Below are 14,518 nucleotides of genomic sequence, written 5' to 3'. Positions count from 1 at the left end.
TTACTCTTTGCAAAGAAAGTCGATCGCTGCGTAGCGCGCGTTGACAAGGACTTGACGCTAGCTAATCCAACTGTATCTAGGAGGAGCAGGGGTGAAGGTTCTAGCTGCTCTGATAATAAACAAAGTTTCTGCATTCGGTACAGCTGGTTGTACCAACGATGACGTGCTGCACTTCGTGACAGTGCAAGGTTAGGGAAAGGTAGATATCAAACTGAGATAGAAACACCTGCACACGTCCTATTCAGAGCCAAGTAACAATTTAGGGGCCTTGAAAGAAACTACGGGCTGTTCCTGTGCGAGTTGGGAGAATGTGCTCACCGCAAAGCTCGAACATGGATGATGTAAATCGTCTGCTACATCCGGTGCATCAATCCTGTGCAGTTGTGCTGCAAGACACTCAGGAGTTCAAATTCTTACGCTGGGAAGACTAGACAGTACTGGAGGGAACGTAGATGCCAACAGAGTGAGCTTGTCAGAGAAAATTCAGCAGTTTCCTCTAGTAACCGTTGCTGAGTTAAATAAAGGTCAAACGAATTAGGGGCCGTACGATATTTCCTTCCAACTCTCTCTTATGACACTAGTACCTGCAGACTGCTGCTGCAGAGAAAAAACGACTGTCCGACGAAAGGGGCGTTACCTCGACTTAATGAGCGTGCGCTGTCTCTCCTGGAGAGTAGCAAACGGAGACAGTGATAGTGTTGTTGTGTTAGCTAGTCACCTTTAAACCTATCGCAGGTGCGAAGTTGCAGAATTGCGTTTGCGTTTTCATGGGGGAGGTCGTGTCCGGTGAATGATGGTGGTGTCCGCTGAACGGGGTCGCAGAGAAGGATCACGTTTACCGTCCTAGCATAACCGCTTCAAGCCTTTGGAAGTCCCGCGTCTGGAATCACAGTCTTTACTAATCCTTCTTACTGTGGGCTTTAACAAAGCTCAGTCTTACTTCGTTTACTTCTTGCACGGCTGTCCGATGATTGATGGTGTCCGATAACGGGGGCGTCGCTCTACTATGTCTAGTTGACGAGAAATATGCATCTAAATTAATTAACTTAATCAATTAGGCCTACTTGACAATATCTGCCGGAGACGCGTCGGACAGTGGGACAGCTGCCCGGCTTGGTTCACACCTAGCCTCGCCCCAGACGCAGTGTAGATTGTAGCCCCAGATGCGCTGCCACACACAGTGGTGAGTTAGCTCACACCTAGTACGTACCTTCTGTGCTACACACACACACTACGTTAACGTCACGTGACAAATTAGTTGTGTATGTAGCCAGACGGAGTCTGACCCTTTTCGGGCGAATATGTAGTAGTAAAACGTATATAATTGAATTCGTTTAGTAACGTCAAGCCGGACCTCAAACTCTAGAACGCTCCTCTAGTTAGTTAATTTTATTAATTTAATTAAAATAAGGTTATCAGTACTGTTTCACTGCGATTCAATAAAATGCTAGCTAGATCTATACACTACAGCTACAGGACACACGAGAGGGTGAGGAAGGGGATGTTCAGAAGGAAAACCAGAAAGTGCTTGGCCCACGGAGCTGCGTGCTAGATCTAGCTACAAGGGCACGCAGGATATCGATTGTGCTAGAAGGATCGGCAGGAGAGTAAACAAAAGAGTTTGTTGTCAGAAGTAATGCACGAGAGTCGTCGGCGTCGGCTCGTTAAGCTAAGCTATAGCCAAAACTCCACTGACCTCTCCACAATGACCTAGCTAGACACGTAATGCATGTCACTATGTCAACACTGCATTTAATTTATGTAATTATATTTTTTAAATATTAGCGTTTGCTAATCGATTACTAAACAATATTTAAAAATATGCTGTTTGTTACCCATGTATAGCTAGCTAGAGGAATGGAGAGGAAACGGAAGGTGCATGATAGGTAGACGTAAACTCGTTTGAAAGTTTCTTGTGTATTTAATGGTCGCTTCAACCCATAACTTTGTCCTTCCACGCACAACAACAATTATTGTTAATTAATTAAGCATCGAATATATATAAATTTACTGAAGTATGGGAATTGAGTTTACAAAGTCATGCGGTGTGTGTGTGTGTGTGTGTGTGTGTGTGTGTGTGTGTGCGCGCGTGTGTGTGTGTGTGTGTGTGTGTGTGTGTGTGTGTGTGTGTGTGTGTGTGTGTGTGTGTGAGTGTACATATTTTAGTCAGTTATACACTAACGCATCCTTCTGTTTTGTGTAAGTTGATTAAATAGCTAATTTATATCTGGAGGCGTATTTGCTAGTTGTATAGTAGCAGCTCCATTTGTTAGAAAGATGCCAACATGGACTCCTAGTGTGCGTTACATAGCACGTGCTCAAAGCGTACGTACCCGTACATTGTAGCGCGCATCACATAGCACTGATCGCACACTGTACGTACATTGTACATACTTTTTAGCATGCATGGTGTACAGTGCTGTACGCGTCGTTGGCGTCAGAGGTCTTTCTGCTATTATCAACTTTAGAAGCAAGTTGCGTATAATTATGTCTAGCTAGCTAACTTAATTAACTAGCTAAACTTTGCCAGCAGCCAAGCTAACAGTTATTTTGTGTGTGTAATATTTTAGATGTCTCAAGAGTTTACCAATAATATCTAGATAAATAATAAATTGCATCGTGACGTGTCACTGTGTAGCAGTGGATTGCAAGACACACCAGGAAGTTAATTAGATAGTGTTAATTATTGTGGCAAGAATGTAGTATTGTGTTGATAAATGGGAGAGGATTGAAAGAGTGTGGAACAAACATAGTAAACTACTATTCAACTAGATAACTAGATGTTTGTATACAAAATTCTAGCAAGTCTAGTAATTACAGTAGTGTTTGCTGGGGGTCCACAGGAATGTTGATTATACAAACTAATTGTTTCCGCGTTTTTTCATCTGCTTTTTCATTTCTTTTGTTAATTAACCAATCAATCTTTGTTCCTTTGCCAACTTGCACACGATGAGGGGTAGGAACAGGTCTTCTGATCGATGTAGAAGTGTCGACAGTCAGTCCATTGATATTACTACAAGTCGCTGACCGCCAAATTGTGCACGTTTTTCCGGTTGTACAGACACTAAAATCTAGCTACACTCAGAGGCGTAGAGTCGGTAGATAGCACTGGACCAATATTCGAGAATTGCACATTCGCCAGACGCTGATCATGAATCACATCCACTTTCGGTGTAAGGACGAGCTAATTAAATAAATAATATATACGCGACGATTATTACCGCGTAATCGTTTTAACATTTTAGTTGTAATTAATTAACTAAACATTGTATTTCCAAATTCTAATTCTATTTTTTATTCGCACCTACTGCACCGTCCAATCACATTGAACTAAAATTACTTCTTAGCGCGAGTTAAACGGCTCGCTTACTAGCGCACCCTAGGCCAGACCAATTACTGCTGTCTACGCGTCTGACTGCACGTACAAGTCTGAAAGTGAGAAAAAGGACGTGGCAGTAGATACAAGAGAGCACACCCACAAGCAAATCTCTTAGTCTAGCGTTCCAAAGATCAAACACGTGCCCTGCCCATGATGCCACAACCACTCCTAGATCCACAGGAGAATGAATAGAGAAAACCTTATTGAAACGGTCCGGTTACTACTGCATGCATGCATGCATATGCATGGTGTTTCTTCCGAGTGAGACTTACTAGTCCGGCCCGACTTACAGATAGCAATTCACTAGCATGACATTGAGGCTAGAAGTGTGCTACACCAGCATGACTAACGCAAAACAAGTAGCAAGCGACAGACACGCACTAATAAACGAGCGAGTTGCGAAAAGCATGCTGCAGTTTCTGTTTCTTGCACGTTCAGCTTGTAATGAGTCGATGGTGCCTGGGGACTTCGATTCTTCCTAGATTGGTAAAGCCAAGAACGGCAACAATAATCTAGAGACGACGATCTTTGACGTCATACATTCTTTTTGTTATTTGACATTGGCTGGTCTCACCCATGTGATAATAGACAGGGAACTGAAAGCTAGGGTTGCTTGCCCTGGAATCTTGTACTCATCTGGCCAATCATAGCCTTTGGAATCAATCCAGAGTTTAGTCCTAAAAGCACACAAAACATATTATTATTATTATTATTATTATTATTATTATTATCAAGAATTGCATCTAATTAGACTGTGCAGTAACTATTGGTCTAGAGACGTCCTTCTGTTCCCTTCCCACCTCTGTCACCATGTATCTTATTGTGCTTTGGTTTACGTGTTGTACACATATACGGTATACAATAACTGTCATTGTTAATGTGTTTAATTAATTAATTGATTGATTCTTGGACTTTATTTTGCTTTTGAACTAAAATCTTTTCAAGTATGCTGTACTCTTTACACTCTAATCTGTACTTGACGTGATTCTTTTTCTAGAGTGTGCCAAGAGTCATAACCAGTGACCACAATAATTTGTTGTAGTGTGATAGAAAGTTTACACTGTATGTTCTCTTAAAAATACTAATTTCAGAATTGCATCCTCAATGATGAAATATAAAATGGCCACCCTGCTTGTATAATATTGAAAGTAGATACCACTATCCCGCTAGACCAAACATACAGACATATGTTCGGTGTCATAGTCAGAAGCTGCTATCTTTAGCTAACAGCTTTTGGGTTGGCTCCTATCACTCAATGTCTAAAACACCCATGCTGACTTGATGAGAGCGGATGCCGCCAATTATCTCTAATGTGTAGTTGCATTCCGGCGTTCCATGCAGTTTTGTTGAGTAGAAAAGACAAGCTGTTAGAAAGTTGGCTGGTTAGCTAGAGCTTTTTCATAGACTTAATTGTGTTGCAAATGAAAAGCTAAAAGCTATTTCAATAACACACACATGCGCGCGCGCTCGGACACACACACACACACACACACACACACACACACACACACACACACACACACACGCAGGTGCTTTCGCTTTCGGATCCTACGACTTACAAGTAACCGAAGCAAGTAGCCCAGACGAGTGCCATAATTATGGCCAGCACGCTGCCTACTATGGTAGCGAACCGACGATTGCGAGTTGACACTTCGCTTCCTGCTTGATTAGCCACCATGTAGTCAAGCACACAGAAAACGACGGCTAGCAACACAGCCGCTGCGCCACTAGCTATGCCAAGTTCACAAGCGATCTTCTTGAATTCCTGAGTTGTCGCGATTTCCTCCAAGTGGAATACGCAAACTTTCTTGGTTACTTGGCGTCCGCTGTATGGATCATAGGCTGAAAAGTCATAAAGTAGCTTGCCAGCAATGCAACCGATAACAACTGCACCAGCTACCTACAGAACAATCAAACACGTGTCAGTCAGCTAGCTAGCAGACCGTCGACGCCTCAACACCATGCATGCAGACAAGGATCTAGCGATACGACGGAACACTTACGAGAGCAAAAATGCGAAGGGCAATCCGAATTGAAGCAGACTTGCCAAGATCCATCGATTTCGACTGTTGACTGATCAACCGACTCGGCTTGCAGTCAAGACGTGTGCACATCAATGTTGGATAGCAAGATTGATATCGACGACGCGGTCTCAGATTCTCTAGCTCTCATTGGTTCCTGTAGAAATTGGATTTCACTCGACAATGCAACCACATCCTCACCGCTTACCTGTGCAGGTGGACCATCCACGTGCTCTAGATATGACCTCGGATGCTGAGGATCGATCTCGTGTAAATACGCGGATGTCGTGTGACGTCATGCACATCAAATGTTGCAACCTGCAGCTGTACTACTGTCTGTTCACCATAAGCGTGAACTTTGAAATTCATCAATATCTCTGCTGTTTAGTGGACTTTCGCGATGATCTCGGTATCATTAGAAACCGCTAGGTCTGGCATTTCTGTTTATCAAATTATCTAAGCCCTTTCTACAAACGAAACGGAAGGATAATACTTGTGCATATCAAACACAAACGGGTGGAGCAATGGCTATTATCCAATTATCTTGTAAGACCAACAGATCAGCAACTGGAACCATTTAAGATAATTGATATAACATGGTCCAACCGGGGCAGCTCTTAGTGCTCTAATGTGCACACCTGGTGTGACCTCTACTTCATTACTCACTTCCGAGTTCACGCTTATGGCGAACAGACAGTAGTCACGCGTAGCCAGACCATCCCCGCCTACATTCTTCCGGCGAGAGATGGGGATAAAGACCTCTGTAGACATAGCAGGAGGTGTAAGCAGCTGTTACTCAACTGCATTCCGCTCGTGTCACGAAGTTGATTACAGTCATAGTGAGTTTCATCCCTGTGAACGAGCCGAGAATAGTCATGCAGAGATTTCTACTATTGTGGATCTTGAATAGACGATATTCGTGGGGGAGGAGCTTCTAGAGCATGCGCAACCTCGAGGGTAACACGCACCTTTCGCCGATCTCGCTGTACACAAAGTCCACGTTTCCGGGTCTGCTTCTGGACCGTGGATCATCTTGCCGTTGACTAGGCTTTGTAAGTAAGTTCACTACTTACCATTTCGTGCATCTTGTGAGAGACTTTGCCTGCGTAGATGTAGCACCGTCCAGACGCAACGTTCTATAAAATACGTTGTACTTCTGTCTAGACGTATCCGTGCTATACTGCACTCTCTCGTGTAATATAATCCAAGCAGGCACTGGTATATAGGACACACTCGAACGATCAACTGATCAATCCTTACGCAAGTGCTACGTACACCAAGTAGTGAACTTGAACTAAGCTCTATATAAGTAGACGATACACCGTACTACACAATACACGTACTACACGGTACACAATCAATACTAAGCTAGTCTAGCAAATTCACAAGTTATATAGGCGCTACCTAATGACGTCAACTAACGTACGCTAAGTAACTAGTGCGCTACACAGTTGCTACATTCCTCCCTCTTTATTCTAAAACACGTCCTCGTGAGTCAAAGTCAAGGTAACAGTAATCAACACAACGCTACGGTAAGTCTAACTCATATTCTTCTTGGTTCATCCAGCCAGGTGGTCGCCGATTTCGAAGAGGACGAACCGGATGTGCCATCTGTAGCTCTGGCTCCGGCTGCTCGACTTCATTGTCAACCTCCGGTGTACTTGCGTCGGACAGCTCAACAATCTCGTGACGGATTCCCAGTTCTCCCATCGCACGCTCATGGTCATTACGATCAGGCAATGGAAAACGTCGTTTAGTTGTCTGCTTGTTCTGTTGTTGAGTTGACATCAACTCTGGATCTTGCAAGTCCATGGGTCGTCGGTAGTGGTGTCTTAATCTGTTCAGATGGACTCGTTGCTGTCGACCTCCTTGTGTGTGAACAATAGAGACATTGTTGTCACTGTGGAGCTTCAGGATCTTGAACGGACCAGTATAGGGTTTTGACAACTTTGGTGATAGACCCCTCTTAACCGCCGGACTGTACAGCCACACATAGTCTCCTTCTCTGAACTTTGTTGTCTCTTTATTCCTTTGGTTAAAGACTTTTGCTTGCCTGTGCTGTGCTCTTGTTGTTTCTTCATTTACTATTTCTCGTGCTATTTGTAGTTTAGCTTTCAGATCTTTGCCAAATTGTGTTGTAGATTGCTCCTCTGGTAATGCTTTATCAAGCTCTACATCAATCGGAAGTCGTGCTCTCCTTCCAAACAGTAACTCGTGTGGACTTTCTCCAGTGGATGCATGTTTTGAGGTTCTGTATCCCATGAGTACTAAAGGTAGCCACTCGTCCCACTCGGTCTGGTTCCCTTCAACATACTTTGACAATGCCTCGATGAGCGTTTTGTTCATCCGCTCCACTAGTCCATCACATTGAGGATGATAAGAGGTGGTTCTAGTCTTCTTCATCCCTAATAGCTTGCAGACTTCTTGCATCACCCTTCCTTCAAAATTTGCTCCTCTGTCACTGTGGATGATTGCGGGCACTCCATAACGACAAATAACTTCTTGGACGAGAACCTTTGCCACTGATTCTGCTCGTTGGTCAGGAAGCGGGAATGCCTCCACCCATTTGGTGTAGTAGTCGGCCATGACTAGGATATATTTATTCCCCTTGTTACTTGTTGGTAGTGGCCCTACAAAATCCATGGCCAACATTTCCATTGGACCTCCAATAGGAATCGATTGCAAGTCAGCTTGTATTGGATTCTTGGGCTGCTTCTTCCTGGCACACTGTTGACACGTGTGAATATAGGTCTGGATGTCCTTAGTGTATCCTGGCCACCAGCAAATCTCCGAGACCTTGTCTATTGTCTTGTCGACGCCAAAGTGTCCACCTTGGTCGTGCAGACTATGTAACACCTTGGGAATCAAGCATCTTGGGACCACCAGTCTTGGACTGTCGTCACCTCCTTGAGTTGGGGCTTGTGGTCGATACCGGTACAAAATACCATTTTCTATTGTGAGCTGGTGCCACACTTTGCGAAAAGCACACAACTGCTGACTAGTACGCCAAGGTCCTCGTACGGGTGGATGATCAGGGAAATACTGGAGTACTTGGGAAATGACTGGGTTGTTCTCTTGCATCTCAGCCAATTCGGATCTTGTCCACGTGGGGCATAGTCCAACAGCATTGGCTGACTCAACCACGGGTGTTGAGATGTCTTCGAATCGATCATCGAGCGTGGTTCCTTCTTGGACTTCCTCCTGCTGTGCAATTGGTGTGTGGCGAGACAATGCATCTGCATTTGTATTCTGTCGACCTGGTTTATGTTGGATGGACCAGTCAAACTCACTCAGGTACAATAACCATCTTGCTAAACGTCCTCGTGGTTCCTTGATGGTCTTAAGCCACGTTAACGGACAGTGGTCTGTGATCAACACAAATGATCTTCCAAATAAATATGGCCTGAAGTGTCCCACTGCCCACACCAAAGCAAGGGCTTCTTTCTCTATAGTAGAGTAGTTAAGCTCTGCTTTGTGCAGTACTCTACTGGCATACGCAACTACATACTCCTTCCCCTCATACTTCTGAGAAAGTATTGCACCAAGACCATGGTTACTTGCGTCCGTCGTCAGGGTGAATTGAACATCGAACTTGGGGAACGCAAGAATGGGAGCAGTAGTCAGCTTTGTTTTCAACTCATTGAAGGCTGCCTCACAGTCTTCACCCCAGTAAAATTGAGTCGCACGTCGCTCTAGGTTAAACAGAGGGTTTGCAATTGTCGAAAAACCCCGTACAAACCGTCTGTAGTAGCCTACTAACCCCAAAAAGCTGCGCACCTCAGTCGCATTTGTAGGCCTTGGATAATCACGAACTGCTTGCACCTTGCTTTTCTCTGCCTCTAACCCTCTTCGAGACACGATGTGTCCTAGGTACTGGACACTTGACCTCGCAAAACAGCATTTCTTAGGCTTCAGCTTGAGGCCTGCATTGCGTAGCCGATCAAAAACTCCTGAGAGCCTAGTGATATGTTCCTTGAATGTTTCTGAGAAAACAATTATGTCATCTAGGTAAACCAAGCAATGTTCCCACTGTAGTCCAGCTAGCACATATTCCATTAGCCGTTGGAAGGTTGCAGGGGCATTGCACAACCCAAACGGCATTACTGTAAATTCGAAATGGCCCTGTGGTGTCGAAAAAGCTGTTTTCGGTCTGTCACTCGGGTCAACCTCAACCTGCCAATAACCGCTGGCCAAATCTAATGTTGAGAAGTATTGAGCTCCTCCCAGGGAATCTAGTGTCTCATCCACTCGAGGTAGTGGATAGGCATCCTTGATGGTGATACCGTTTAAGGCCCGGTAATCAACACAAAATCGATAACTGCCATTCTTCTTTCGCACTAAAATAACAGGAGAGGACCAAGGACTAGCTGATGGTGTGATAATCCCATTTTGTAACATGCCTTGAACTTGTTGCTGCACCAATGGCTTTAGTGATTGCGGCAACCGATATTGTCGTTGCTTGACAGGATTATGTTGTTGGGTTGGTATGGCATGTTGAACGATGTTGGATCTCCCCACATCTCCGTCTCCTTGAGAAAATAGTTCTCTGTTATCTAACACAAGCTTGTCCAGTAGGCCTCTCTCGCCTGGGGCCAAACGAGTTGCTGACCAATCAAACTGCTTGAGGAATTCGAAGTCGTCCTTCTTCTCATGTGAGGTCGGGTTAATAGTACAGCAAGAATCTGTCTGAATACACTGATCAACAGGTACAAGAGTGCCCAATACCGTCCCCTTGTTGAGACACCTTGAACCTTGCATAAACAGTAGCTGCACTGGGCTTCTTGTACTTGATTCAGGAACCAATACTCTGGCAATCAAAGCACCTGTACTGTCCATTAGCGTTTGGTTTGGCTCCAGCATTTGAGTAGTCGTAGTTGAACACTGCTGCCCATCACTATTGATTATTGTTGCCATGGTAACCACACATTCCATCCCTGGTGTCTGTACTTGTGTCTCCAAAACCAAACTACACTTCTGTACATCTTCATTCCGTTCTTCTGGTACATCTCTCTTGAGTTGCAGAGACCCTCCTATCCAATCCAGACGTCCTCGTTTCAGATCTACTATCATTCCATGATGGAGTAGAAAGTCAGATCCCAATATGGGTCCTGTATCTGTGGGCACAACCATAAAACGATGCGGAGCTACCCAATGGTCTAAACCGACCAGCAAATCGACCTCCCCCAATACCTGCAACCTGGTTCCGTTGACCGCCTGTAAATCTACATTAACCGAACACGGAAGTAGCGGTTTTCCAACCACCATTGATATAGGGACCAACGATACAGACGCGCCAGTATCAATAAGGCACGGACTCTCTATTCCATTCACAGTACCGCAAACCACTAACGATTTAGCCATGCCATTCACCTGGTAAAACCTCCCTTGACTGTTTCGGTTAGATGTCTGTTCTGTTGTGGGCAGGTGGTTACCGCGGCGATCGATGTCTCTTGATGATGCCATAGATCGTTGGTCACGTCGGTCACGTCTCTGGTCACAATCACGAGCCATGTGGCCTTGTCTACCACAGACAAAACATCCTCCTCCGCGTGGCTGTGTGGACCTCGACAATGGACAATCGCGTTGCAGATGTCCTGGCCGATTGCACTTGTAACACAATCGCTCACCACTTCCGGGTTTGGTAGCCGGACGTCGTCCAACTGGGTATGCATATTGAGTAGGTTGCCCTTGAGACGTTGATTGTTGTTGCTGTAACTCCAATTGTTCCAGTCTCTTCTCTAGCTTCGTAATGTACTCGTCTTTTGTTGACTTCCACGGAGGTGGCGGACATCTCCCATCGACGGCATTAACTACCGCCTGTAATCCTCCGGTTGTCTTACGCCGATCACTCAACAGCATCAACTCTTTCGCCCTTGTAATTGTGGCTTCCAGCGTGGTTTCTGCGTGGAGTTCTAATTCATGACGAACGAATTCAGGCATGCCTTCTATAAATCTGTCGGTTAGCTGCTGTTGCCGAATAGCGGCTGACAGTTCCGGGTACGCCTTGTCAATCAGTCGCTCCAGCTCTCCTGCGTAGACTTCCATAGGCTCACCAGCTTTCCAGTTGCGGTCTTTGAATTGACGCGTAGACAGTCGCCGCCGTTCTGCCGTTGGTGGTGAGAACACTCCCTTGAGAGCTGTGCACAAGTGTGCATACGTATCTTTTTGCTCTGCGGTAAGACGATCGTAAACCACCCAAGCACGTCCTTTCAGATACGTCGGTAAGATCTTTTGTTTAGTCCCACCGTCTTCTGTATTCCAGCCATTAGCATCCGCGCACAAGTCAAACTTCTTCAGCCATTGTTCGATATCACCGTCGCTAAACGAATCGGGAAGAGAAACTATCCGGCTTCCAAGAGAACGCGGATTGTGCGGTTGCTGGTGTTCCTGTTCCTGTCCTTGCTGCGCCATTAGTTACCGTACCACAATTCAAAGCACCAGTATACCACAACTGTGGGCAACGATACCGCAATTCAAAGTATGGGTACCGCAATTCAAAATATAGGTACCGCAATTCAAATCAACGGTACACACTGTAATGCGATAGTATACACGTACAAGCAAAGACACTTTCTTACTATCACTTCGGCAAATGCTCCTATCGTTGTCAGATCCGTACTCGATCACTTCGGCAAAATGCTGCTGTATCGCTGATAGATCCGAACTCCTGACACCAAATGTAGCACCGTCCAGACGCAACGTTCTATAAAATACGTTGTACTTCTGTCTAGACGTATCCGTGCTATACTGCACTCTCTCGTGTAATATAATCCAAGCAGGCACTGGTATATAGGACACACTCGAACGATCAACTGATCAATCCTTACGCAAGTGCTACGTACACCAAGTAGTGAACTTGAACTAAGCTCTATATAAGTAGACGATACACCGTACTACACAATACACGTACTACACGGTACACAATCAATACTAAGCTAGTCTAGCAAATTCACAAGTTATATAGGCGCTACCTAATGACGTCAACTAACGTACGCTAAGTAACTAGTGCGCTACACAGTTGCTACATTGAGACGCGTAGGAAGCCATTTCTTGAGTACGGCTTCTCAACGGTAAGAGACTGCTGTTCAAGCTGAAGACGCCTGATTCACACTCTGAACAGATATACGTGGAGTGGAAAGACAGATTACTCATTGCCTAGCGATGGATTAGTTTTAGCGAGTGAAATCATGCCACCTGGGAACCCATTTGGTGTAACCAGACATGTAGGACGTTCCGCGTTGTTTCTAGGCAGTCTAGCTTGCTTCTGTATATATGTGATTGGCCAAGTCGAAGACGTTACTATGACAAGTCCAAAAACATTTTGAGAAAATGATGGGTATGTAGGGATGGGTATGTACTTATGTCATTTATTCCCATCTCCTACATCACATTCACAACTGCTGCAAGCGATATAGGTAAAAAGAGTGTGATGTAGGAGATGGGCATAAATGACATAAGTACATACCCATCCCTACATACCCATCATTTTCTCAAAATGTTTTTGGACTTGTTTCATATCTTTTTGGACTTGCTTCATACATTTTTAGATGGAAATGAAAGTTTAGTAAACGGAGTGCTTAGCATTTTGAACATGTGAGAATACTTTCATGTTCAAAACCCCAGGAGAGACCACGTGGAGGTTGCACTCTCTGTCCCGCCCCCTCCCACCCTAGGCCACGAATTTCAGGCTGTAATTAGACGCTGCACATCCCAGTTTAGCTACGGTATTTCTTTTCAAGTGACCTTTAGCCTGGCTGACAAAAGTGAAATGTAAAATGTGAAATGTGAAATGTGAAAGAATAGATCGGCTTTTTTACTTGCTGATAGCTAGGCTCGAGTGTCGCGGCGGAGAAAGACCGGCTGAAGACATTCGCCACTCAAAGGAAACCGCTGCCTCTCTATCCTCCAATCAGAATTTTACCCGTTTGGTTAGTGTTTGTGCATGCACGTGTATTCACGATAACTGCTGATAGCAATGCCCATCGCTATTGGCTCTCTACTAATGGCTTTGTAACTGAGTAGTCAATTGCTTTTACCGTCTGATATCACATTTCGTTAGCATGTGAGCTACACCTGCATGTCGTCTTCTCTTTGTCTTCCGTTTCGTACTTGGAGGAATAGGCAGCGCATGCAAAACAACTTCTAGTAGCTTAGGGTGTCGTATGTTGCATGCATTGAACGAGTAGACCATCTACAAAGCATGGTATTTGCACTCAACGCAGGGCGACGTGCAGAGCTGTGATTTGCGTACATTGCGGTCGACCGTTGGTTGGCTTCTGTGGTAAACTTTGAGTCTAGCGATCTTAGAACGAGAGACAGACAACGAGAAGAGCCGGAGAGAGTCGACCTGTTGTTTGTAGACTTGGATGGCACGTGTCGAGACTACACGCACTTGCGTCAGAGCGAAATTACATTAGCAAAGAGCCAATAGAGACGTGCATCCCTATCGAGGATGCACAAACATTGAACGGCACTCTGATTGGAGGATAGAGAGTCGGCGGTTTGTTTGAATGGCGAATGTCTCCAGCCGGTCTTTCTCCGCCGCGGGGGGCGATGACCGGCTGGACACTCGAGCCTATCTGATAGCTGGCTTCTGACGCGCTAGTGTCAGCGGTGATAGTCTGTTTAGACTTGTGTAGTTTGAAATGGAAATGACAGTTCTAGTAAACGTGTGCAGGTCGGCCGGGATTTCAATCTTTGATTGCATCTCTAGACAACTCCCACGTTACGCTCAGCATACACGGAAGTACGTAGCAGCTGACGGATGTACGTAATAACACTGATTGCATCTATAAACAACTCCCATTACGTAGGGTTCCACGAAAGAGATACACGCTTACATGCACAGAGAGTCAGACAGGACGCCGCGCCGTTGAACATAGTCGTACATGTTCAACTACACGCAAATGTAAGCAGCATGTAGCAGCAGGTGGAAGTGGCAGCTAGGCTTCCAAACGGTATGTAGTCACATGTACACACGTGACCGGAACAACATGGCGTTGTGGAAAGCAGTACGTGGAATTGCATGGCAGCAGTTGACGGATACAAGATGACTTTGCACATTTCTAGCTGGTCGGTCAGTGCAATTCTTCGGACAAGAGCGAATCGTTTGGTGTGA

The 14,518-nt window shown here is 45.2% G+C and overlaps 1 protein-coding gene across 1 annotated transcript; it reads right to left on the bottom strand.

Annotated features, from left to right (window-relative positions):
• Positions 1-3,665: 3,665 nt before the first annotated feature.
• On the bottom strand, positions 3,666-5,984 carry LOC134184899 (uncharacterized). Its single transcript, XM_062652666.1, has 5 exons — positions 5,609-5,984; positions 5,383-5,557; positions 4,939-5,279; positions 3,954-4,056; positions 3,666-3,891 (listed from the first exon to the last, which is right to left on the bottom strand). The coding sequence occupies exons 2-5, from the start codon at positions 5,491-5,493 to the stop codon at positions 3,814-3,816; spliced, it is 633 nt and encodes a 210-aa protein (XP_062508650.1). The 5' UTR covers positions 5,494-5,557; positions 5,609-5,984; the 3' UTR covers positions 3,666-3,813.
• Positions 5,985-14,518: the final 8,534 nt, after the last annotated feature.

Source organism: Corticium candelabrum, chromosome 9, assembly GCF_963422355.1.
Source record: "Corticium candelabrum chromosome 9, ooCorCand1.1, whole genome shotgun sequence".
NCBI classification, from domain to species: domain Eukaryota; kingdom Metazoa; phylum Porifera; class Homoscleromorpha; order Homosclerophorida; family Plakinidae; genus Corticium; species Corticium candelabrum.
The sequence above is the reverse complement of the archived record's forward strand: the minus strand, read 5'-3'. Positions and strand labels throughout refer to the sequence as shown.

Coding starts and splice junctions, on each gene's coding strand:
- LOC134184899 (XM_062652666.1), bottom strand. CDS start 5,493: ATGTGCACACGTCTTGACTGCAAGCCGAGTCGGTTGATCAGTCAACAG. Junction 5,280..5,382: donor CCCTTCGCATTTTTGCTCTC/GTAAGTGTTCCG, acceptor ATTGTTCTGTAG/GTAGCTGGTGCAGTTGTTAT. Junction 4,057..4,938: donor GCTACTTGCTTCGGTTACTT/GTAAGTCGTAGG, acceptor GTGTGCTTTTAG/GACTAAACTCTGGATTGATT.